The sequence below is a fragment of the Manis javanica genome, chromosome 5, assembly GCF_040802235.1.
Source record: "Manis javanica isolate MJ-LG chromosome 5, MJ_LKY, whole genome shotgun sequence".
NCBI lineage: Eukaryota > Metazoa > Chordata > Mammalia > Pholidota > Manidae > Manis > Manis javanica.
In genome coordinates, this window is record NC_133160.1 from 21,240,783 (window position 1) to 21,265,817 (window position 25,035).

Genomic DNA, 25,035 nt, shown 5'->3' on the forward strand with positions numbered 1-25,035 from the left:
AGCTGTGAGAGGTTGCACAGGTCATTTCTCAACCTGGGCTTCAGTTTCCCCTTCTGCAAAATGGGATACTAGTCCTACTGGTCATGTGGGCTGCCTGTGAGTAACAATGGGTCATGCATAAAAGCTCCTACCTCAGAGCCTGGCACATAGCTTTTACATATTAAGAGCCTATGACACTACTAATGGGCAAGCTAATTCCCTCTGATGTCTCCTGCAGTAACCATGCACTAGCACGTTGCATTTATTCTCTCTAAACCTTACCACAGGTCACACAGCTGAAGAGAGGCAAAGGTAGATCAGAACACAAGCCTGGCTAACTGCAAAGCTAGTTCTTTTAACCCCTAGGCTCCACTGCCTTCCCTGGATAAGGGGATGGGGAGAAGAGGGGCAGGAGTCAGAGAGAAAAAGAAAAGAGCAGACAACAAGGGGGCATTGGGAGACATATATGGATGGCCTGAGGATAGTAAGCTTCAGGGCAAAAGGTCCAAAGGACCCTTGCTTTAATGCATATGCAGTAGAGAATGGAGAGGAAAAGCAGATACTACAGGAGATACTGGGTTACTTCAAGCAATTCCAAACTACAGCCCTAAACCTTTATAAATGGATGGCTCTGGAAGGTGGACACTGAGCTTCGCAACATGGTCTTGAGGGTAGACCACTAGCCTCGTCACAAAGGATTAAAAGTCCAAAGCTCAGACAGTCCTTAGCCACTTGGAGTCAGGCTCTGCTGGCATGAAGAGGGTTTGTGTGGGCAGGTATGAACTCTCTAGGAAGCTAATCACTTCAGAATCAGTAAGGACAGAGATGCTACAGAGACTTCTGATCCAGATTCCTTAATATACAGATGAGGAAAGTAAGACTCAGAGGGAAAGTAAAAGGTACATACCAACAAAGGCAGTTAGTACCAAAAAAAAACCCTAATAATTAAGAATGAAAGTCTATCTCATGAATGCATGTGTGTCTGGAGAACTGGGATTCACCAAAATTGAATCATATACAGCTAAGTTGAAAATTTCAAACTAACGTCTTTTCATGTGGGTCTGGCTAAAATACACTGTTCATTTTTTAAAGAGTTTAAATTCAGATTAGACCAGAAAGGATAAAATATCTAAGGGCAAATCTAAGACTATCTAAGAATAAAATATCTAATACAAAGTATCTAAGAATAAGAATGAAACATACAAGTTCTCCATGAAGAAAATTTTAAAGTACTATTTGAAGGACATAGAGACTTAAGTCATTGATAAATGTACCTTATTCCTGGACAGTTAAGAGTCATTATAAGGATGTTGTTTTTCCTTAGATTAACATAAAAATAACACAGTTCCAATAAAATAATAAATAGCTTTAGAACTAAACAGAGGTTGATTCTTTATTAGCCAGGAAAGAAATCTAAATAAATATGAATATAAAGTAAATAAAGGTGGAAACGGAGTAAATAAAGGTGGTATGTCAATAGGGGGGCATAGTACTGGGACAGTGGGGTAACCACAGCCCTCACCTTATACCAGGATAAATTTCAGGTGGATCAGATATTTACATACTTTAAAAAAATAAATGAAAAATCAAAAGTACAGAAGAAACCAAAGGACAATTTTTAAGTAAATTTTTACGAACTTCCAATGAGGAAACAACTGTTATTCAAGTCTCAGAATCCATTAAAGAAAAGTTTGATAAATGACATTATAAAAAAAAAAGGTAAAAAAAGGGTACAAATATTTGTAACTGTTCTCACAACCAATACAAAACATATCTACAAAAAGCCTGTATAAATGAAGAGAAAATGACCAACCTATCCAACAGAAAAATGGATGAAAGACATGAACAGACTGGCTGAAGGAAAAACACTAATTCCTAAAAGATCTTCATATCAACCACTAAAAGAATAAATTAATGTAAAGTTACTTGAATTAAGATAAATTAATGTGAAATAACACCAGGTTAATAATATATATACAAATTAGTATTTCTAGATTGGAGGATTCCATGTAAGTATCAATGCTTTATACTTATATGTGTTCCCTGCTTTTATAATAAACATGTAATTATTTTTTTATAATAAAATTATTATTCTCATGAAAAACTGTTAATAGGATGTGGGGGTAACTTGGTGAAGGGGGGAGCCTAATAAATATAATGTCCTTCATGTAACTGTAGATTGATACCAAAATAAAAAAAAAGAATAACTGTTAATAGAACATAATTTATTTATATATGCATGTATATGTATATATTTCAAAATATTAACAGTGGTTACCCCTGGGTGAAATAATCAGGCTAACTCTTGTTTTCATCTTTGTGATTTTCTGCATTTTCTAAATGCTATAATAATTAAAATGTTTTAGTTGATTAAAAAGTAAATTACAAAATGGGTATACTAATAGACTATTTTTTCATTTCTCTGAAGAGAAAAGATAAAAGAGGTTTCTCTTACCCACCCTTACTGACAAGGGTGCTGGTAAGGGTATTCCTTAGGGCAGCCTGCAGTAAGGGTTTCCAGAATGTCTATGACAAATAATTCCTGTCAAGTATTAATGAACATACCTTTTGACCCAGAAATTCCACTTCCAAAAGTTGGTCCTGCAGGTATACTTACATAAAATTACTCATTACATTACTGTTAAGATTAGAAACAATCTGACCATCAACAGGGGGAAGGTTAAATAATTGATGACCCATCTATTATGAGCCAGAAAAAAAGAATAGGGAAGAATGTTTGAAAATGGGATGGTTTTCAAGTTGTATATTGTTAAATGAAAAAAAGATACAGAAAATCCTACATATAAAATAACATTTTTTTAAGTAACATTTTTTAAAGATGGTTGCACAGCATTGGGAACATACTCAATGCCAATAGACTTAAAAATGGTTATGAAAGTGGTAAATTTTAGTTATGTATATTTTACCAAAAAAAATAAAGAATGTAAACAACATATTTCTTATTGCCTATTTTGCCAAAGAATGCTTCTGGAATGATACAAAAGAAGCGAGTGAGGGCTGCCTCCAGGGATAGAAGTTCGGATAATATTTTTCTCTGCATACCCATGTATACAGCTTTTGGAATTCAAACTAGATTGATTGATTGATTACTTACTTACGTACTTATTCTATTATTAATCTACAACTACATGAGCAACATTATGGTTACTAGACTCCCCCCATCATCAAGTCCCCACCACATACCCCATTACAGTCACTGTCTATCAGCATACTAAGATTCTATAGAATAACTACTTGTCTTCTCTGTCTTGTACAGACCTGCCCGTGCCCCACCCAACATTATCTCTGCTAATTCTAATGCCCCTTTTTACCCCTTGTCCCAACTTTCCAACCGATCCTCCCCAGTCCCTTTCCCTTTGGTAAACATTAGTCCATTCTTCGGTTCTGTGAGACTGCTGCTGTTTTGTTCCTTCAGTTTTTTTCTTTGATCTTATACTCCACAGATGAGTGAAATTATTTAATACTTGTCTTTCTCTGTTGGCTTATTTTACTGAGCATAATACCCTCTAGCTCCATCCATGTTGTTGCAAATGGTAGGATTTGTTTTCTTCTTATGGCTGAATAATATTCCATTGTGTATACGTACCAGCTCTTCTTTATCCATTCATCTACTGATGGGCACTTAGGTTGCTTCCATTTCTTGGCTATTGTAAATAGTGCTGCGATAAACATGGAGGTGATATGTCTTTTTCAAACTGGGCTGCTGCATTCTTAGGGTAAATTCCTAGGAGTGGAATTCCTGGGAAAAATGTTATTTCTACTTCCAGTTTTTTGAGGAAACTCCATACTGCTTTCCACAATGGTTGAACCAATTTACATTCTCACCAGCAGTGTAGGACAGTTCTCCTTTCTCCACAATCTCGCCAACATTTGTTGATGTTTGTCTTTTGGATGGTGGTGATCCTTACTGGTGTGAGGTGATATCTCATTGTGGTTTTAATTTGCAATGATGAGCAATGTGGAGCATTTTTCATGTGCCTGTTGGCCATCTGAAGTTCTTCTTTGGAGAAGAGTCTGTTCAGATCATCTGCCCTTTTTTAATTGTATTATTTGCTTTTTGTTTGTTGAGGAGCGTGAGCTTTTAATATATTTTGGATGTCAACGTTTTATCGAAAATGTCATTTTTGAATATATTCTCCCACACTGTACGATGTCTTTTTGTTCCATTGATGGTGTCCTTTGCTTACAAAAGCTTTTCAGCTTGATATAGTCCCACTTATTCCTTTTTGCTGTTGATTCCCTTGCCAAGGGAGATATGTTCATGAAGAAGTTGCTCATGTTTATGTCCAAGATTTTTTTTTTTGGTATCATTAACCTACAATTACATGAGGAACATTATCTTTACTAGGCTCCACCCTTCACCAAGTACCCCCCACAACCCTCATTACAGTCACTGTCCATCAGCATAGTAAGATGCTGTAGAATCACTACTTGTCTTCTCTGTTATACAGCCCTGCCTGTGCCTCCCCCCACGTTATACATGCTAATCGTAATGCCCCCTTTCGTTTTCCCCTCCCTTCCCTCCCTTCCCACCCTTCCTCCCCAGTCCCTTTCCCTTTGGTAATTGTTAGTCCATTCTTGGGTTCTGTGATTCTGCTGCTGTTTTGTTCCTTCAGTTTTTCCTTTGTTCTTATACTCCACATATAACTGAAATCATTTGGTACTTGTCTTTCTCCACCAGGCTTATTTCACTGAGCATAATACCCTCTAGCTCCATCCATGTTGTTGCAAATGGTAGGATTTGTTTTCTTCTTATGGCTGAATAATATTCCATTGTGTATACGTACCACCTCTTCTTTATCCACTCATCTACTGATGGGCACTTAGGTTGCTTCCATTTCTTGGCTATTGTAAACACTGCTGCGATAAACATAGGGGTCCATATGTCTTTTTCAAACTGGACAGCTGCATTCTTAGGGTAAATTCGTAGAAGTGGAATTCCTTGGTCCAATGGTATTTTTGTTTTGAGCTTTTTGAGGAAACTACATACTGCTTTCCACAATGGTTGAACTAGTTTACATTCCCACCAGTAGTGTAGGAGGGTTCCCCTTTCTCCACAACCTCGCCAACATTTGTTGTTGTTTGTCTTTTGGATGGTGACGATCCTTACTGGTGTGAGGTCATATCTCATTGTGGTTTTAATTTGCATTTCTCTGATGACGAGCGATGTGGAGCATTTTTCATGTGCCTGTTGGCCATCTGAATTTATTCATTGGAGAACTGTCCGTTCAGCTCCTCTGCCCATTTTTTAATCGGATTATTTGCTTTTTGTTTGTTGAGGTGCGTGAGCTCTTTATATATTTCAGATGTCAACCCTTTATCGGATCTGTCATTTATGAATATATTCTCCCATAGTGTAGGATGCCTTTTTGTTCTCTTGATGGTGTCCTTTGCTGTACAGAAGCTTTTGAGCTTGATGTAGTCTCACTTGTTCATTTTTGCTTTTCTTTCACTTGCCCGGGGAGATATGTTCATGAAGAAATCGCTCATGTTTATGTCCAAGAGATTTTTGCCTATGTTTTTTTCTAAGAGTTTTATGGTTTCATGACTTACATTCAGGTCTTTGATCCATTTCGAATTTACTTTTGTGTATAGGGTTAGACAATGATCTAATTTCATTCTCTTATATATAGCTGCCCAGCTGTGCCAACACCAACTGTTGAGGAGGCTGTCATTTCCCCATTGAATGTCCATGGCTCCTTTATCGTATATTAATTGACCATATATGTTTGGGGTAATGTCTGGAGTCTCTATTGCATTCCACTCGTCTGTGGCTCTGTTCTTGAGCCAGCACCAAACCGTCCTGATTACTGTGGCTTTGTAGTAGAGCTTGAAGTTGGAGAGCGAGATCCCCCCCTACTTTATTCTTACTTCTCAGGACTGCTTTGGCTATTCGGGGACTTTTGTGGTTCCATATGAATTTTAGAACTATTTGTTCCACTTCATTGAAGAATGCTGTTCGTATTCTGATATGGATTGCTTTGAATCTGTAGACTGCTTTAGGCAGGGTGGCCATTTTGACAATATTAATTCTTCCTAGCCAAGAACATGGGATGAGTTTCCATTTGCTAGTGACCTCTTTAATTTCTCTTAAGAGTGTCTTGTAGTTTTCAGGGTATAGGTCTTTCACTTCCTTGTTTAGTTTTATTCCTAGGTATTTTATTCTTTTTGATGCAATTGTGAATGGAATTGTTTTCCTGATTTCTCTTTCTGCTAGTTCATCATTAGTGTATAGGAAAGTAACAGATTTTTCTGCATTAATTTTGTATCCTGCAACTTTGCTGAATTCAGATTATCAGTTCTAGTACTTTTGGAGTGGAATCTTTAAGGTTTTTATGTACAATATCATGCCATCTGCAAACAGTGACAGTTTGACTTCTTCTTTACCTACCTGGATTCCTTGTATTTCTTTGTATTGTCTGATTGCCATGGCTAGGACCTCCAGTCCTATGTTGAATGATAGTGGGGAGAGTGGGCATGCCTGTCTTGTTTCCAATCTTAGGTGAAAAGCTTTCAGCTTCTTGCTGTTCAGCATGATGTAAGCTGTGGGTTTATCATATATGGCCTTTATAATGTTGAGGTACTTGCCCTCTATACCCATTTTGCTGAGAGTTTTTATCATGAATGGATGTTGAATTCTGTCGAATGCTTTTTCAGCATGTATGGAGATGATCATGTGGTTTTTCTCCTTCTTTTTGTTGATGTGGTGGATGATGTTGATGGATTTTCAAATGTTGTACCACCCTTGCATCCCTGGGATGAATCCCACTTGATCATGGTGTATGATCCTCTTGATGTATTTTTGAATTCAGTTTGCTAATATTTTGTTGATTATTTTTGCATCTATGTTCATTAGGGATACTGGTCTGTCTTTTCTTTGTTTGTAGCGTCTTTGACTGGTTTTGGTATTACAGTGATGCTGGCTTCATAGAATGAGTTTGGAAGTATTCCCTCCTCTTCTATTTTTTGGAAAACTTTAAGGAGAATCGGTATTATGTCTTCTCTATATGTCTGATAAAATTCCAAGGTAAATCCATCTGGCCTGGGGGTTTTGTTCTTGGGTAGTTTTTTGATTACCAATTCAATTTCATTGCTGGTAATTGGTCTGTTTAGATTTTCTATTTCTTCCTTGGTCAGTCTTGGAAGGTTGTATTTTTCTAGAAAGTTGTCCATTTCTTCTAGCTTATCCAGCTTATTATTAGCATATAGATTTTCAGAGTATTCTCTAATAATTTTTTGTATTTCTGTGATATCCGTCATGATTTTTCCTTTCTCATTTCTCATTCTGTTTATTGGTGTAGGTTCTCTTTTTGTCTTAGTAAGTCTGGCTTGGGGTTTATCTATTTTGTTTATTTTCTCAAAGAACCAGGTCTTGGTTTGATTGATTTTTTCTATTGTTTTATTCTTCTCAATTTTATTTATTTCTTCTCTGATCTTTATTATGTCTCTCCTTCTGCTGACTTTGGGCCTCATTTGTTCTTTTTCCAGTTTCAATAATTGTGACTTTAGACTATTCACTTGGGATTGTTCTTCCTTCTTTTAATATGCCTGGATTGCTGTACACTTTCCTCTTAGAACTGCCTTCGCTGCTTCCCACAGAAGTTGGGGCTTTATGCTGTTGTTGTCATTTGTTTCCATGTGTTGCTTGATCTGTGTTTTAATTTGGTCATTGATCCATTGATTATTTAGGAGCATGTTGTTAAGCCTCCATGTGTTTGTGAGTCTTTTTGTTTTCTTTGTATAATGCATTTCTAGTTTTATACCTTTGTCATATGAGAAGTTCGTTGGTAGAATTTCAATCTTTTTGAATTTACTTAGACTCTTTTTGTGGCCTAGTATGTGGTCTATTCTGGAAAATGTTCCATGTGCACTTGAGAAGAATGTGTATCCTGCTGCTTTTGGGTGTAGAGTTCTCTGGATGTCTGTTAAGTCCGTCTGGTCTAGTATGTTGTTCAGTGCCTCTGTGTCCTTACTCATTTTCTCTCTGGTTGATCTGTCCTTTGGAGTGAGTGATATGTTGAAGTCTCCTAGAATGAAGGCATTGCATTCTATTTCCTCCTTTAATTCTGTTAGTATTTGTTTCACATGTGTCGGTGTGCCTTATTGGGTGCATATATATTTATAATGGTTATATCCTCTTGTTGGACTGACGCCTTTATCATTATGTAATGTCCTTCTTTGTCTCTTGTTACTTTCTTTGTTTTGAAGTCTATTTTGTCTGATACATGTACTGCAACATTTGTTTTTTTCTCCCTATTGTTTGCATGAAATATCTTTTTCCATCCCTTCACTTTTAGTCTGTGTATGTCTTTGGGTTTGAGTTGAGTCTCTTGTAAGCAGCATACAGATGGGTCTTGCTTTTTTATCCATTCTATTACTCTGTGTCTTTTGATTGGTGCATTCAATCCATTTACATTTAGGGTGATTATCGATAGATATGTACTTATTGCCATTGCAGGCTTTGGATTCGTGGTTACCAAAGGTTCAAGGTTAGCTCCTTTACTATCTCACTGTCTAACTTTAACTCTCTTATTACACTATTATAAACACAGTCTGATGATTCTTTTTTTCTCTCCCTTCTTATTCTTCCTCTTCCATTCTTTATATGTTAGGTGTTTTATTCTGCACTCTTTTGTGCTTCCTTTGACTGCTTTTGTGGATAGTGTATTTTATTTTTTGCCTTTAGTTAGTATTTGGTTGGTCTGCTTTCTTTGGTGTGATTTTATTTTCTCTGGTGACATCTATTTAGCTTTAGGAGTGCTTCCTCTAAGGCAGTCCCTTTAAAATAAGAGGTGGTTTGTGGGAGGCAAATCCCTTCAACTTTTGCTTGTCTGGAAATTGTTTAATCCCTCCTTCAAATTTAAATGATAATCATGCTGGATACAGTATTTTTGGTTCAAGGCCCTTCTGTTTCATTGCATTAAATATACCATGCCATTCTCTTCTGGCCTGTAAGGTTTCTGTTGAGAAGTCTGATGATAGACTGATAGGTTTTCCTTTGCAGGTGATCTTTTTCCTTTCTCTGGCTGCCTTTAACTCTGTCCTTGTCTTTGATCTTTGCCATTTTAATTATTATTTGTCTTGGTGTTGTCCTCTTTAGGTCCCTTCTGTTGGGAGATCTGTGGTCTGAAAGACTTTCCTTCCCCAGCTTGGGAAGTTGTATTGATAATCAGTTTATCAATTACTGTGCACGGTGTTATATGCTAATTTGGGCTTGATACACAAGACACACCACCACAAGCCACAGCTGTTTAGTATACTTTCACATTATTAAAAGAGGAGAGGAGATAAGGGAAAAAGAGGGAGACACAGAGAAGTTTCAGGAAAATCAGTCTATTATACCACTAGGACCTCATCATCAGCACTGGAAAACAAATCATCACGGGCAAGTCTCAGGGGAGGAAAACAAAAAGGGAGAAGGAAGGGAGGGAAGGCAGGCAGGCAGGCAGGCAGGCAGGAAGGCAGGAAGGATCAGTCCATCATACCACTAGGATCCCATCATCAGCACCAAAAAACTAATCATCACAGGCAAGTCTCAGAGGAGGACAACAAGGCAGCAGTACTCCAAGCACGATCGAGGGAAGGCTGCTCACGGTTTTTCTTAGCTGAAACTTATGCTAGTTTAAACAAAAGAGGCTCAGTGCCAACAGGCGCATGCATGAGTCACGTACAGACCCAGATCTGGCTAGGAGCCAGGGCCGTGTTCACAACTCGCTGTTACAGAAATGTCCTGGGAGCATTTTCCAAGGTAGTTATCCCGAGCACATAGCCCAAGGACAAGTATCTCTGGCACGCAGGCCAGGGTTGTTGTTCCCTTCTCCCTGAGGAGAGGCCAGCTCCTCTGGGAAAGGGGTGCATACCTTGAGCCTGGTAAACTCATATGACCCTGAGCAGGCCTTAACATTTTATACTTTACTACAGAAGTTTTCAGCAATTATTTCTTAAAAGACACTTTCTATCCTTTTTTCTCTCTTTTCCTCTTCTGGTACTCCTATAATGCGAATATTGTTCCGTTTGGATTGGTCACACAGTTCTCTTAATATTCTTTCATCCTAGAGATCCTTTTATCTCTCTCTGCCTCAGCTTCTCTGATTTCTATTCCATTAACCTCTTCCAGTCTGCTCTGAAGTCCTTCTATTGATTGTTTTATTTCTGTTATCTCCTTCTGGACTTCATCCCTTAGCTCTTGCATATTTCTCTGCAGGTCCATCAGCATGGTTATGACTTTTATTTTGAATTCTTTTTCAGGAAGATTGATTATATCTATCTCACAAGGCCCTCTCTCTCTGGGGTTGTCTGAGTGATTTTTGAGTGGACCAGATTCTTCTGCCTTTTCATAGGGGTAGATGTGGTCACCAGCAGGTAGCACCTGTGTCAGCCGGGAGAACAAAGTCCCTTCCTGCTTGCTGGTCACCTTGCCCTTCACCACAGTTGCTTGCACACAGGGAGCCATCTCTGGGATAATCTTCTGAGGTGCTGTGGGTGGGGCAGCCCTCGGGATAGCCTAGGGCACTGCAGGAGTTCATAGATGCTCTGGGTGTGTTCTCCTGTGAGAACGGCGCCCTTTGTGCCTTCCAGACCTTGCTCCGGCTTCCTCTGTCTGTGCCAGGCAGCTGCATGCCAGTGGCAGCCTCTGGGTCTCCGGTTAGGTGCACGCTGGGAGAAGACTTTGTGTGGTTGCTGTGGGAAGGGCTGTTCTCTGGCTGCTCCGCAGCTGTGGGGGGGTCAGCCAGTTTGCCTGCAGCACCAGCGGGCATGGGGCGGAATGAATGGCAGGCTGCTTATCACCATGAGTGGCTTCGTGGCTGCGTTACTCTCCACGGGGTTAGGGCGCCTGAAGTTCCTTAAGATTCCCAGCCTGCTGGACTGAGTGTGCTGGGACGATTTTGTCCAGCTGTTAGGCCCTTGTCCCGTCCCTTTAAGAGTTTTGAAGAGCACTCACTTTTTTTTGTCCCAGGGGAGCTGGCTGTGGGGACCTGCTCGCAGTCTCCATTTCAGATTTTACTTTTCCATTTCTCTAATATCTAGTACACCATGCAATGTGTGTCTGTGCTCCCAGTAAAGATTCCTAGGGCTTGTTATTTAGTAGTCCTGTGCTTCCACTCCCTCCCCACTCTGATTCTTTTCCTCCCGCTGGTGAGCTGGGTGGGGGGGAGTATTCAGGTCCCACTGGGTCACAGCTTTGTATTTTACCCTTTTTGTGAGATGCTGAATTCTCACAGATGTAAATGTAGCCTGGCTGTTGTACTGTATCTTCTGGTCTCTCTTTTAGGAATAGTTGTCTTTGTTGTATTTTCGAAAATAGATATAGTTTTGGGAGGAGATTTCCGCCGCCCTACTCATGCCGTCATCTTGAACCCCTTCCCCCCAATATAGACTTCAAAACAAACAAAACTTTTTAAATGAGCTTCTTGTTAAATAAAACTGCTACACAATTTTTACGGGGGTAAATGTAGCTCAAGTCCTAATTTTTGTAAATCAAGTACTATATGAACACAGCTGTGCCAATTCATTGTACATATTGCCTCTAACTGACTGGGGCAGAGTTGAATAGTTGCAACAGGGATCACAGGCCCTCAAATCCTAAAATATTTATTATCTGGTCCTTTAAGAAATTTGCCAAAACCTTCCCTAGAGCAATTAAAACAATTTAAGTATAAACTGAGGTTCTTGATTTCATTTTTTATGTGGTACCCAAATTTCTCAAACATTCATTAGTGAGTCAGGTTTTTAATCTCACCATGATTTAAATTAGCACAGGTAAATAAAATAAAATAGCAATATACTTGTAATGTTGATACCAATCAAGTAATTAAAATGATCAAAGAATATTATTTCCCTAAAGTAATGTATGCATCCAGAAAAGTTCTAAATGTATTTTAGGGTTGTGCAAATTATCAATGTTAAAATTTTATTTTATTGAAAAAATTATTTGAATATTTCTAATACGGTATTTAAATACATTTAAAACCAGATGATGAGTACCTTTTAAAAGTTTAAATTGTATTTGTTCCAGTTAGCTCCCTCTAAATTTATGCCTTTGCTAAAGTTACTGAGCAGAAAAGGTACACTGCTCATAGTGACAAGGAAAGTCAGAAACTGTCCCTCTGCAACACAAAGGCAGCTACACAACAAGTAGACAGCAGAATAAAGTCCTCGTGAGTTCATCATCACCACAATGCCAGACAGGAAGCCACAAGTATTGAGCTGAGTTGAGTTGGGGGAAAGCCATGTGGAGCCTGGGAAGCAGGAGATGGAGTCAGTTCCTGATTCTGTCATGTAATAGCCGATGTGACCTCGATAGCTCCAAAACTTAAAATATATAAGTCTTCATATAGCACAAAATAGCACATCAAGCTCTAGCCTCCAAACATTTTGCTACTTACACAAAAGTCAGTGGAGGAAGTGCCACAGTGAATCAGAACTGGTTTCTTAGAGTAGTCAGCCAGAATAGCCTTAATGGGAGGAAAGGGCCTTCATTACTTACCCACTAAAGATTTCAGTGGTCAGATAAGGACCAAATCAGGTTTCAAGGCCTGGAACTGAGCACATGCCCAGACAGACAACATTAAAAAAAAAAGTCTTCATATTATACAACAGTTTTCAAATTGTACTCCACATGGCTTTAGAGGTTCTACAAATGGGTGTGTTTTTTAAAATGGTACTATTAAAAAAAAATTAAACAAAAAATGCACTCAAACATGTTCCAAGCATAATGTTAAGACAACATAGTCCACCGGTACATGTAAATTCATGCTACTAGGCTAGCTCAGTGTCATGCTGTCCTTGGAACGAAGCTTTTCTTTCCATCTCCGACTATCAAAGTAACTACACAGCTTGCTGTTTATAAGTCACCCATACAAATTGCTTTGTGCCTTTGACTTCTCTTACACAAAAACTGAGCCACTGAAATGCTCCAAGTGGGCAACTGTCACTCACAACCCTGATGGCATATCAAACTTTGTGGGAATAGACCCACCATTCACATTTCTGAACCTAAAAGTGAAGACTCTTCATTTTGAACTTTAAAAACTACTGCTTTTACCAGTTATACATTTTGGGGTCTAGTGAAAGAGTCTATTAGGAAAAGGGGTTCTGATGCTAAAAAAGTTTGAAAACCACTGACCTGAGGCACAGCGGTCATAAAGGTACTATTTGACACCATTCATGTACCCGAATTTCCAGAGGTTACCATGTAAATCATTCAAAAAAATTCTCAAAAGAATCCCAGCCAATATAACCATGACTTTCTTCAAAAACTCAGGTTCCCTGGACAAGCCAGACAACTGCCAAGACATGCAGGGTATTTATGACAGCCCTTGGAGTCAGCCAGACAGCAGCCAGCTCCGCCAGAACTGGAATTAAAAGCAAGAGAAGGGCAGGAGGCAAGCAGATACTCTGTCAGTGATGGTTTCCCCAAGCAGGCAGGGAGCCCTCCTCCACCCCCAGGTATGTCCCAGAGGTGGAGATGGCAGATCAATGTCAGGAAAATAAAAAGCAAGAAACAGACAAGTTATAAAACTAGCCAACATTTCTTTAGGCCATAAAGAAAATTTACCTCAGAGAGAAGGTGAGGGTCCATAGAAAGATTAAACTCTAGAGATTTGGGTCTCTGCTATCAACTCCTCACTGTGTGATCACAGGCAAGGCCCTTCCCATTTGTGGGACCCAAGTACCCCAAGCAGAGCATGAGAGGTCTGTACTCAATGATCCCTTAAGTTCTCTCTTATTCTATTAAGTCTGTTTACACCAGCCTGAGATTTAGAGAAGCTGAACCAAAAGCAAAAGCTGAATATGTTACTGATAAAACTGCCTATCTGGGGCTTCTGACCTGACTCATAATTTTTGCTTGCCTCAAACTGTAATACCTCAAAATTCCCTCTGAAGACCAGTTGTGCTTCTCTATACCTGTTCTCCCGGGAGTTCTACCTACCTGAATCATGAAGTCATTTTCTTCCTGAACCTCACAGATGCAGCGGACCACTTCAAAATCATAGCGATCATCCCCATCGAGTTCCTCGTCTGGGTTGGTAGTCACATCAATATCTTGGCCATACTCCTCATCGCTCCAAAGCAAGCTCTCTGAAGAGGATTCACTCAGATTATCCTCCTCTGAGAGGAAAGGGAAAACAACAGTCACTATTTAGAGTTGTAAAGTTTAAAAAATTTAGACTGAAATTTAAAAAATTCCAAAAGAACTAGAGTGGAAATGACCTCACAGACCCACTCCTGTATGAACTCACAGAGCTAGGAAATGGGCACTCCAATCTGTTCCTTGGGCCTGTTATCTAGTAACAGCCCAAACGATAGATGCTGTCTGGCAATGAAGTGAACTCCACTTCCTCATTACAGTGAAGCCCACGGTAAGCTGCTGCTCAAGGTCACAAAGCTCACTGGCAGAGAAGCTGCAACTCCCATGAACCACAGAGATCATCATCCCTAATAATTCAAACGTGTCCTCAACCTCACCCCAGCCAGCCAGTGCGGCTTACAGTCAAATCTGTGTCCAGAGCCTCCTTAAAAACTCTGAAGACAGTGGACAGATTCCAGGGATAATCAAAACTAGTATCACCAGATCTTGATGCCTGATTAGTTATAATTACAGCTAACCTCTACTGGTCACTTATTCTGTTCCAGAGCCTGTCCTAAGTACTTTCCACTTACTAATTAACTCCTTTTAAACTCACGATTACCCTGTAAGTTACTGGAGAAGGGGAAGCCTCAAGATTGACTCACATTTCCACCAAGCAACTGGGTCTGATGCAGGGATCATCGATAGGAAGTGAAAGAATGGGAGTCAGATGTGAAGGGTTGGGGATGATGGATTTAGTCAGAGACACACTGGCTTGGAAATACGTAAGAGACATTTGACTTAAGACCAAAGTTGGAGAGAAAGGAAGTTCTGGGAAGGCACAGCTAATGGCCTTTTTAAATTTAATATACTTCTTATTTTAAAAATATAACAGATTATACTTGCAGAGGGCCTAGGGAGTAGATAATAGTATCAACATAAATACAGCTTTCTCAGACTATAATGCTGTGCAAATGATCAAGCCAACAGAGAGACTCCTTACCAGATACTTTCACTTTCCCTTTGTGGTTTCCAGATTCTGAGCCATGAAGCTGTGGGCTCATATGAACCCCAGACTTATGTGAGGACCCACTCCTGGTGACAGCACATGCCTTAGGTAGAGAAGGTTCCTGGGAGGTGTCACTGATCTCCCCACTACAGGGACAATCTGGGAAAGAAAATAGGATCAGGAAGGAATTAGCACCCCCAGACATCATCAGGGCATTCCAGAACCAATCCCATCCAACCAACTGTTCAACAGCTCAAAGTCTTTGAAGAAATTCAACGACAAAGGAGTATAGAGAAATTTAGGGATTTATACTTTCAGCTGCCTCTAAGACCTCAAAACCAAAAACTTCCTCTCTCCAATACCTGTCTTCCCATTCTCTGAAAGATTGTTTTTCTAAGCCAGACAATACATTGAGAAACAAACATGGCATCCCTTTAGCTCCCAAGGTTGGAATACTGGTTTTCTTAAAAATCACCATTTTTGTGGGGGCTAGACACACTTTTTAGGAAATGAATCCTTTCTTGAAAGGTTTCAAAGTTGTGCGTTTAAGAGTTGTGCAAACAAATACATTCATCCACATACCCTCAGCTACCACGATGGTTTCACATGTACTGCCCTGTAACAGGGCACACGGGTCCACGCAGCAAGAGGGAAGGCTTTTATAAATGCCAGTGTGGCTTTGTAACAGCCTGGGTGAGTTGGCTCTCCAATATTAGAGCCCATGCTAAGCTGAGTGCACAAGCTCCAGTAACAGCCTGCTGGCCCTTCCTGCCTTCAGTGCAGATTCCAAGGCCATGACTAGGGAGAAATCATCCACTCCCCAGCCACAGTAAAGAAACCCAAGTAAAACAGTCCAAAGGGAAAAATTACCAGGTTTAGTTTTCTTTTTCTTTTTCTTTTTCTTCTTTGGCTTCACTCTCACAAACTCTTTGAATTTCTTCTCTTTATTCTTTTCCTTGTCTTTTGCAGCTAGAATGAAATGCAAGTGTAAGTGTTGGCATTCTAACATTTTGTTTTCAATGCTGGGATGTTTATTCTTAAGTAAGTAAGCATGTCCAATGTCAAGAACTAAAACAAGTGGTAGAAGAGAATTCCAGACCTGGTTCTGACTGGGAGGTTGGTTACCTTCTATCCCCTCAGGCTCTCCCATTACTTAGTCTTTGGACCAAAAGTCGACAAAGTCTCACCCATTGCTTGTTACAATAAGTTTGTTTTACTGAAACACACCAGGCTCATTCATTACACGCTGATGATGGCTACTTTCATGCTCCAAAGGCAGAACTAAAGAGTGAATACAGAGACTTATGGTCCTCAAAAGCTGAAAATACTGGCCCTTCACAGAAAAAATTTGCCAACTTCATTTAGATCACTGCTCCTTAACACTGACTAAATATGGTAATCACCATGGGAGATTTTTATTTTATTTCATTTTTTATTTTTTTATTAAGGTATTATTGATATACACTCTTATGAAGGTTTCACATGAAAAACATTGTGGTTACTACATTCACCACCATAGGAGATTTTTAAAAAGTGATGCCTGGATCCCATCCACAGAGATTTTCTGATTGAATTGGCTTAAGGTGTGACTTGAGCATCAGGATTTTGTTTTTCTTCTTTCTTTTTAAATATATAATTGAGGTACACTTCACAAAACACAAAATAACCTATATAAAAATGAACAGTCCATACCTTCCAAATACAACTTCATTCTCTCAGCAAAACTCCTTAAATTATCAATAATCTCTGCCTAAACTTCTCACTTCAGTTTTTCCTAATTTCATTCTAAAAAGCTTCCCATCTACCACTCAATTGAGACCACAGTTTTCAAAGTTAACAGCTTCACCAATGCAAAGATCCAGTTGTTTCTTCTATCTTATCAAATATATTTACTCAAGAGAAAGGAATATATGTCCACATGGACAACTGCACATAAAGCCCACAGCAGCTTTAGTTGTAACTGCCCAAAGTGAAAACTGCCCAAATAATTTGTGTTGTATCCATACAATGGAATACTTTCCAGCGATACAAGTATGAACTACTAATATATGCAGCAACATAAGTGAATCTCAAAATAAGTATGTTGAATGAAAGGAGCCAGATAAAAACTAGTGCATACTGCAGATTACATTTATATAAAATTCTGGAAAATGAATACTAATTTATACTGACAGAAAGCAGAATAGTGGCTACCTACCTGAGGATGAGAGGGAGAAGAGGAATGAGAAAGAAAAGGGCATGAGGAAAAGACTGGGAGGCAATGGATATGTTCACTATCTTGACTGTGGCAATAGATGGGTACATACATGTCAAATCTCACTAAATTAGATAATTTAAATATGAGAAGTTCATTGCACACAATGTTGTGAGGCAAGCTCTCTCTAGTTCCAAAATAGTCTCATCACTCTGAAGTAAAACTCCTTACCACTAAGCTGTTTCTCCACAGTGCTGCAACCCCTGGCAGCCACCAATGTGCATCTGTCTCTTTGCATTTATCTATTCTGGACATTTCATATACATGCGATCATACACAGTACGTGACTTTTTGTGCCTGGCTTCTGTCACCTAGCATAATGTTTTCAAAGATTTTTAAAAACACTCTCCAAGTCATACTGATGTGAAATCAAGATAATTATAAAGCAGGTGTGGGACAGGGTAAGCAATCAGATTCAACTGATTTTAACTAAGCACTTGTGTGCAAGGAAACCACAAATATCTTATTTAATCCTAACAACAACCTGTATGTATCATTCCCGTTTTACAGATAGGGATACCAAAGCTCAGGGAGATAAAGGTACCTGCATGACACCACAGATATTTAAAAGCTCTCCAGCAGCATGTGAGCACCTCTGTTCAGGCAGGCCCCTCTCTCAAATGGGCGTCCAGAAACTGTCAAAGTGGATAGCAGGCTACACCTACCAGCTGGCAAGCCTGAGCTCTACAGGCAGAAGCTAATCTACTGACTAAAGAACACAGGACTTAAGGGTCTCTAAGCTCCCTTCTGTTAAAATATTCTGCAACTAAGAAACAGATTTCAATGAACAAGAACTCCAGAAGTGAGTGACCTTAGTCCAATTTACAAAAATATTCATTTTAAGATTAAGAAACCAAAGCCCAAAAGACAGACTTAGCCAAGGTCATACAGTTGACTAGCAAAACATAGCCAAATGCCTCCTGAATTTATAAAAGCTATCAACAATATTTACTTTCCTCTGATCTTGGGAACAGAGTCCTCCTCAGATATAGAAACAGAACAACTCATTTTTACATATTCTCTTGGCTACAACCACATTATAAGTCATGGCTTAAATTCATTTGTTTAACAAATATTTGAGCAGCTGCTATGTCCCAGGCACCATTCTAGGGAGAAGGGATACAACAATGAACAAAAAAAGAAACCCCCCCTGCCCTCACAGAGCTAAATTCTAGTGGGTAGAGGCAGAAAATAAGTAAGTTTTACATTACAGTATGTTTGGAGGTGATTATAGGAGTGATTGGTGCTATGGAGAAAATAAAGCAGGGATAGGGGTAGTAGGGATGAAGGAAAATAAAATTTGCAATTTTAATAGTCTCTGGTCAGAAAATGCCTTGTTGAGGAAAGGACAGCTAAGACCTAAAATGAGGGAGAGCATGAAACATGCAGAATTCTGGGAGGAGAGTTTTCCAGGAAGGGTGACAGTAAGTGCAAAGGGCACTTAAGACTCTAAGGGCAGGGCTTCAGTATTCAAACAACAGGCACAGGGAACACTTCCTAAGTCATTCTATGCAGCCAGCATTACTCTAACACTAAAATCAGATAAAGACCCATACAAGAAAGGAAAACTACAGGATCAGTATCTCTCATGAACAGAATCCAACAATGTATAAAAAAAATTATATACCATGACCAAATGAAATTCATTCCAGGTATACAAGGCTGGTTCACCATTTGAAAATCAATTAATGTAGTCCACCACAGTGACAGGCTACAGAAGAAAAATTACTCATCAACCGATGCAGAAAAAACATTTGACAAAATCCAACACTCATGATAAAAACACTCAGAAAACTAGGAATAGATGGAAAGATCTTCAACTTGATAAAGAATATATACAAAAACCTACGCTAACTTCATACTTAACGATGAGAATTGGGTGGTTTCTTCTTAAGATCTGGAACCAGGCAAGAATGTTCCCTCTCAACACTGCTATTCAACATTGTACTAGACATTATAGTTGGGACAATAAGACAGAAAAGGGAATGAAATACAGATTAGAAAGGAAGTAGTAAAACTATCTTTGCAGAGACATGATTGTCAATGTAGAAAATCCCAAAGAACTGACAAAAACAAAAACTGGGATTAACAGTGATTATAGCAAGGTTGCAAGATACAAGGTTAAGATACAAAAAACCCATGCTTTCCATATATTAGCAGTGAACAACTGGAATTTGTAATCAATAAATAGCAAGAAGGACTGTATGTCTCCACTAAAATTACAATTAGAATTAGACTGAGGTAGATAAGATGACATGGGCTAGAAGCAGACCAGATAGGGCCTTGTAAGGAAGTCGGCCTTTACTATGAGTGTCTTAGGGGGCCACAAGAAGGACTAAGCAAAGGAGTGATATGATTTGATGTACCATCACCCCCACACATACAGAAACAGTTTCCCAATCCAGTTTTTGAGTTGTAAATTCAGATGTTAATGACCTCCTAACTAAAGTAACCATACCCATAGTGACATGCCAACAGCATTAACCTAATCAGCAGAACTGGCTGAAGAGGAGATATATCACCTGGGTCCTGGATCCTTGAGACAAAGAGGTCAAGACGTAGAGTATGAACTGTCAAATGCCAGGACATCTAAGTATGGGTGTGCCTTTGGGCTTCTCTAATAACAATCTGTTTGCATTTCACATTTTATAAAACAGCATCATATACTTTAAGAAACCCAACAGGCAGTGAGAGAAGGATGGACCAGTTCATTCCATACAAGGGATTCCTGAAGACCCCCATTATTAAACTCACATAATTCATGACTAATATTCCTATAAAATGAAAGCATAATATATACATTCTCAATGGCCTGCCAGCTTTGAAATCCTATGGTTTATGAATTTTCTCAATTTCTTGGGATTGCATAAATCAAATTTTGTACATGACACTTTTTATACCACACAACTTCAAACTGGTTAATTTCAGTTTTGCATAAAATGCAAGTATCATTGTATTATCATTGCCAGTTTGCAGAAGAGGAAGTGAAATTCAGAGAAGCTGCAAGATCACATACACTGGCATATAGAAAAGGTGAACTCAGATCTATTACATGTCTTGGGCCTTGTATATTCACTGCCCCTGGAACAGGACAAGCACAGGACATGGTCTGCTCTAAAGGGTCTATACCACCAAGCTGGCTCCCTGGCTATGCAGGTTTCTCCTCTCACTTTGCACTTGCTGGGTGCAGCAGACAATATGGGTATCTTCCAGAATTCTCTTCTATCCCTCCTTCACTGTGCAGCATGTAAGGTGTTTGAACACGATTTTCTCCATACTCAAATCAGTAGAAGTAATCCCATGCCCTTTTCATGTGATAGGCTTAGATGTTCTGAACCTGGGCCAACTGGCTCCAGGAACAGGAATGGACTGATCCAACACAAATTTAAGTCTATCATCTATAAATGAAGTACTCTTACTCTCTTGTCAGAGTTGAATTAAGCAGCAGGGAGTCTTAAGTGACACCAGCTGCCATCCTATGACTAAGGGTACCCAACCTGAAAATAGCATTGAGCAGTGAGATGGTATGACACTGAGTCCTCAACCAACAGTCCTGGGGAAGTACCTCCCCTGGATTTCTCTATTATGTGAACCAATACATCCCCTTTATTGTGGACTCAATTCCAATTGGGTTTTCTATTACTTGTAACTGAAACCATCCCAAGTGCTGCAGCTGATCAGAAATATGGTCACATTAAGCTTTTAAAGAGTCCCCCACCTCAGGCTTCAAGTAAAAGGATAAACAATGAGGATAAAAAGAAGTATTCTATCAAGCAGTTATACAGAAAAAAGAAGAAGAGAGAAAGCCTTCTGAGGCTCACCTTGGCTTCTGGCTGAAGATGTGAAGTCATTATGTGGCCTTAAGTGGCAGAGCTCACAGGCAGAACTGTCCAACAGGGACAAAGCTAAGTCAGGTAAGTCCCTGAAGAACAGGGGCAGACAAGGTGACAATAGGCAGAGCTTATTCAGGCTACCCATGTGCCAGCAAGTCTCCTGCAGGGAGGCACTCCTATTCCCCATGGCAGGGCATCCTTCTCTGGAATCCTAAAGGACAGCAGAGCATAGAGGTGACAATATAGGCTCTGCAACTGGATTCAAATCGTGGCTCCACCTCTGCTAGATGTACAGACATTAGTTCAAGTTAATCCATCTCATCTACACCTCAGTTCCTTAACTATAAGTGGGCACAGTAGTATCTGCCTCATAGGGTTTGTTTTGGGGATTAAATAAAACAATACAAGTAAAGAACCTGGATGGTGCCCAGTACATGGCAAGTACACAAATGTTAGTTGTTATTATCTTGCTTGCCATACTCTCCCCAGGAAGTGGTGCTGGTCTGTGGTCCGCTCTCTTCAGACAGCTTGACCGATTGTTCCATGGCCCACAGAACATGTACCCAGCTGCAGAGCTTTTTTGTGAATGCCCAGACTGGGCTGGACAAAGAGAGACTCCCTGCCAGGGCTCAGGATCAGACAGCAACTTGTCACTTGAGGAAGGCAAGGCTGTTACAGGATGGTCATTGTCCTCTCCTCAGGCTGCAGGCATCCATCTGGAGAAACACCAGAACCCTTCTTGTTCCCTCAGTGCAGCCTGTTCCCTGTACCTCCAGCAGATCATCACCAAGTTATGAGACCAGGACATCAGACTGCTGCTTCCAGGAAAGGAGGAAAGAGTAACAACGCCCTCACCTTCAGGACAACTGCTTGTACACCACACAGCATAGTCACACAGCTGGGACAAGCAGTAACCAGAGCATGTTTGGACTTGCATGAGGGAATGGCACCTCAAGGGCAGAGCAGAAGTGGGCAGGCTCTTGGAGGGATCCCACCACCTATCAGAGGAGGTGATGCTCACAGCCTAATACCATCATCTCAGCATGTAGATGGCAGCAAAGAAGTGTCCAATCTGGCGCCCCAAGGCTCACTCTGGCTTTACCCAGAGCAAAAATATGAACTAAATGGATATGTCAATTGGTAATAACAGGCACAGGTGAGGTTCCTTCAACCCTAGAATATTTTTGTCTGGGCCAAACTTCTACTCAGGACTGAACTCACCTATGTAGAAACAAACCTAAATACCAAGGAAGCCTGAACTTGCCCCTGGAAGAGAATTTATAAATAGATTCTGATATTCTAAAAAACCTCACTTGGAAAAGCAAATCTAACCTGACCTTCCAAACTCACTTATGTGAATAAAGGCCTGGTTGAGGGAAAAGGAACCATCTGAAGGCCAGAGTAAGAAGGAACACCTTAGAGACAGGCAATCATGATAGTCTGTTCCCCTTGATGCCTCTGAACCTTTGCTCTGCTGTTCCTGGCATGGGGTTGCCTTTCCTATTCCCCTGACTTCTGTTTCAACCCCTAAGTACTCTCACCCTTTAAGGCCTACCTCAAATGTCACCTCCTCTGGACATCCCAGTCCCGGCTCCACAGGCAAAATCTGAATGTATTCCCACAGCACTTCGTATGTTCCTAATATAGCCCTTTTCACTCTATCTGTTTATGTGCTTTTCTCTCCATATGAAAGGGCTTGTCTCATTCATACCTAGTACCACATCATCTCTTTAGAAATGGAGAAATCAGATTTGTGAAGAGCTCAGATCACAAATGACCAGTAGCAAAACCGCTATTAAGATTCATTCTGTGGAATCTCAGACCAGACTGTTTTTCCTGATCAACCCTACCAGCAGGGAATTGAGGGAATTAAAAAAAAAAAAAAAAATCTCTGGTCCTAGTGGACCAGAAGTCCCAGGAATCTCCATCTGAGAAATCCATTAGAACCCAAGGTCCCAGTTAGTATACTCAGAGCACTCAGCATAAAGATGCTATTTTATTACAGTAATTATCTCCAAGCAGCATGAATCTTGTAATATTTTATCCATTTTTCACCTAAGGATAATGTCAAGCTCACACTGCCTGCAAACTAGCACACAGGGTGCCTGGTGTCATTTTCACCTTGAAACATCTCCCCAACTGAACTTCCCCCACTGTATGAAATTTCACCAATAAAGTTAAGGGTTTTCTTAGACGTCTGAGGGGTAACCTAGGTATGTTGAGAGAACAGGTGAGCTGCTAAGTTGGTTTTATTCTTTCAAATCCTCGGAAATTTAGTTATCAGATTAGTTAAGTACCTAGCAAACCTGTGAGGAAACAGGAGGCAATGATGGAAAAAAGGAGGGGAGCTGTCTGAAACAGGCAGGAGGTGCCTTCTGGAGGTTTGGGGCCTGTGAAATCTTTTGACTATCCTGCTATGTCTGCTGTCATTGATAGCCAGTGGCATCATGAAAGTTGGACGTGTCTACTGATCCCAGTTCACAGATGGTGATAACTGAGTCTCCTGCTGGTTAGTGGCAGAGACAGGACTAGTGGCCCACATTTAAATTTCCCATCTAGAACACAGCAAGATGAACGGTCTGGTTTCCTCCAGCCTGGTAAGTGCTAGCCATCTCAGCAGTCAGGCATGGGAGAGTTGTGAAATCATCTGTGAGGCCTGTGTCCACCTGACTTGAGGGCATGGGTGTGCTGCTTGCTGACTGCAAAAAATCTACTCTCCATCTGAGAAGGTACAGGAATAACCAGGCTATACCCCAGTCAGGGAGTGAATGGCCCCACACACTAACCAGTTTTTCAAAGGCCCAGCAGAGGCATATAAAGTTAAAACACAGGGATGTGAAAGATCCTTTTGTTTCCCCTAAAGCATTTTATAATTGTCCACCCCTGCCAGCCAGGCAATTATACCCACAGCAGTTTCTGTTACTTAAAAAACTGGCATGGGGAGAGGTAAAATAAATAAATAAATATAAGTAAATAAGTGGCATGCAAAAGTCCCCGATTCACCAAGAGATTTCTAAACCCCAGTGAAAGGGATCCTTCTGCATTAAGAATAAAATCCCAGGTCAGTACTTTGGTATGACACCAAGAGGAGTACACAGAAGTAGAAAAGCACTTAGGTTTCTTCATTCTACCAAAATGGCAACACCTTATCTATTGCTTTTGTAGCTCATCAGTGGCCAGCTGAGTTTAGAGCTCAGATCTCTGACTGCCTAGGTTAATGTTTTCATAGAATAAAGAGCTAGTATTTTTTAAGAGTTTACTGTAGGCCAGACACTGTGCTAAGCATTGTACATTAGGTTATTTAATATAAATGTCATTTAATGTAACAAAGCTCTGAGATGCACAGTACCATTATCTCTGTGTCACAGATGGGAAAGCTGGAGCTCACCAAGTTCTTTGCCCAGTGTCATAAAGCAAGCAAGTGGTGGAGGCTGGATTCAAATTCCAGTGGGCTAACTCCACACCTGCACATATTACTCAATGTAAACAAGACCCTCTAGTATAGTTAATCAGGAATCCAAAAGCCAGACAAGCAATCCACACATGGTCAGGTACATCCACCCTGTATTAAGGGGTATTACACTGGACAAGGTCCCTCCTCTGAAAATCACCATGAACAGGGATAGGCAGTGCAACCATGGCCTACTACAGAGGGCATATACCACTGTGGTCAGGCAAGACTGACCTTCCTCAGTCCCCTTATGGCCTCTTGCCTGTCAAGCCTCAGCCTTTGGAATAACCTGGTTCTGGAAGCTGTATTATCTGGGGTCGACTGCACCCACTTCCAGTGTTGTACCCTAATCCTACCCAGATGTCACTCCCTTATCAAGCACCCATGGATTTCTCCTGGCTCCTATCACCTCAGTAT

General features: G+C 40.2%; 1 protein-coding gene across 6 annotated transcripts in view; it reads right to left on the bottom strand.

Annotated features, from left to right (window-relative positions):
- Positions 1-25,035, bottom strand: part of PHF20 (PHD finger protein 20) — a 164,030-nt gene that overhangs the window by 25,775 nt on the left and 113,220 nt on the right. For all 6 annotated transcript variants that reach the window (XM_073236666.1, XM_073236663.1, XM_037012865.2 and 3 more), the window contains 3 exons: positions 15,951-16,049; positions 15,075-15,239; positions 13,934-14,112 (listed from right to left, as the gene is read on the bottom strand). In XM_073236666.1, coding sequence (XP_073092767.1) covers positions 13,934-14,112; positions 15,075-15,239; positions 15,951-16,049 — 443 coding nt within the window. The remainder of the gene's footprint in view (positions 1-13,933; positions 14,113-15,074; positions 15,240-15,950; positions 16,050-25,035) is intronic.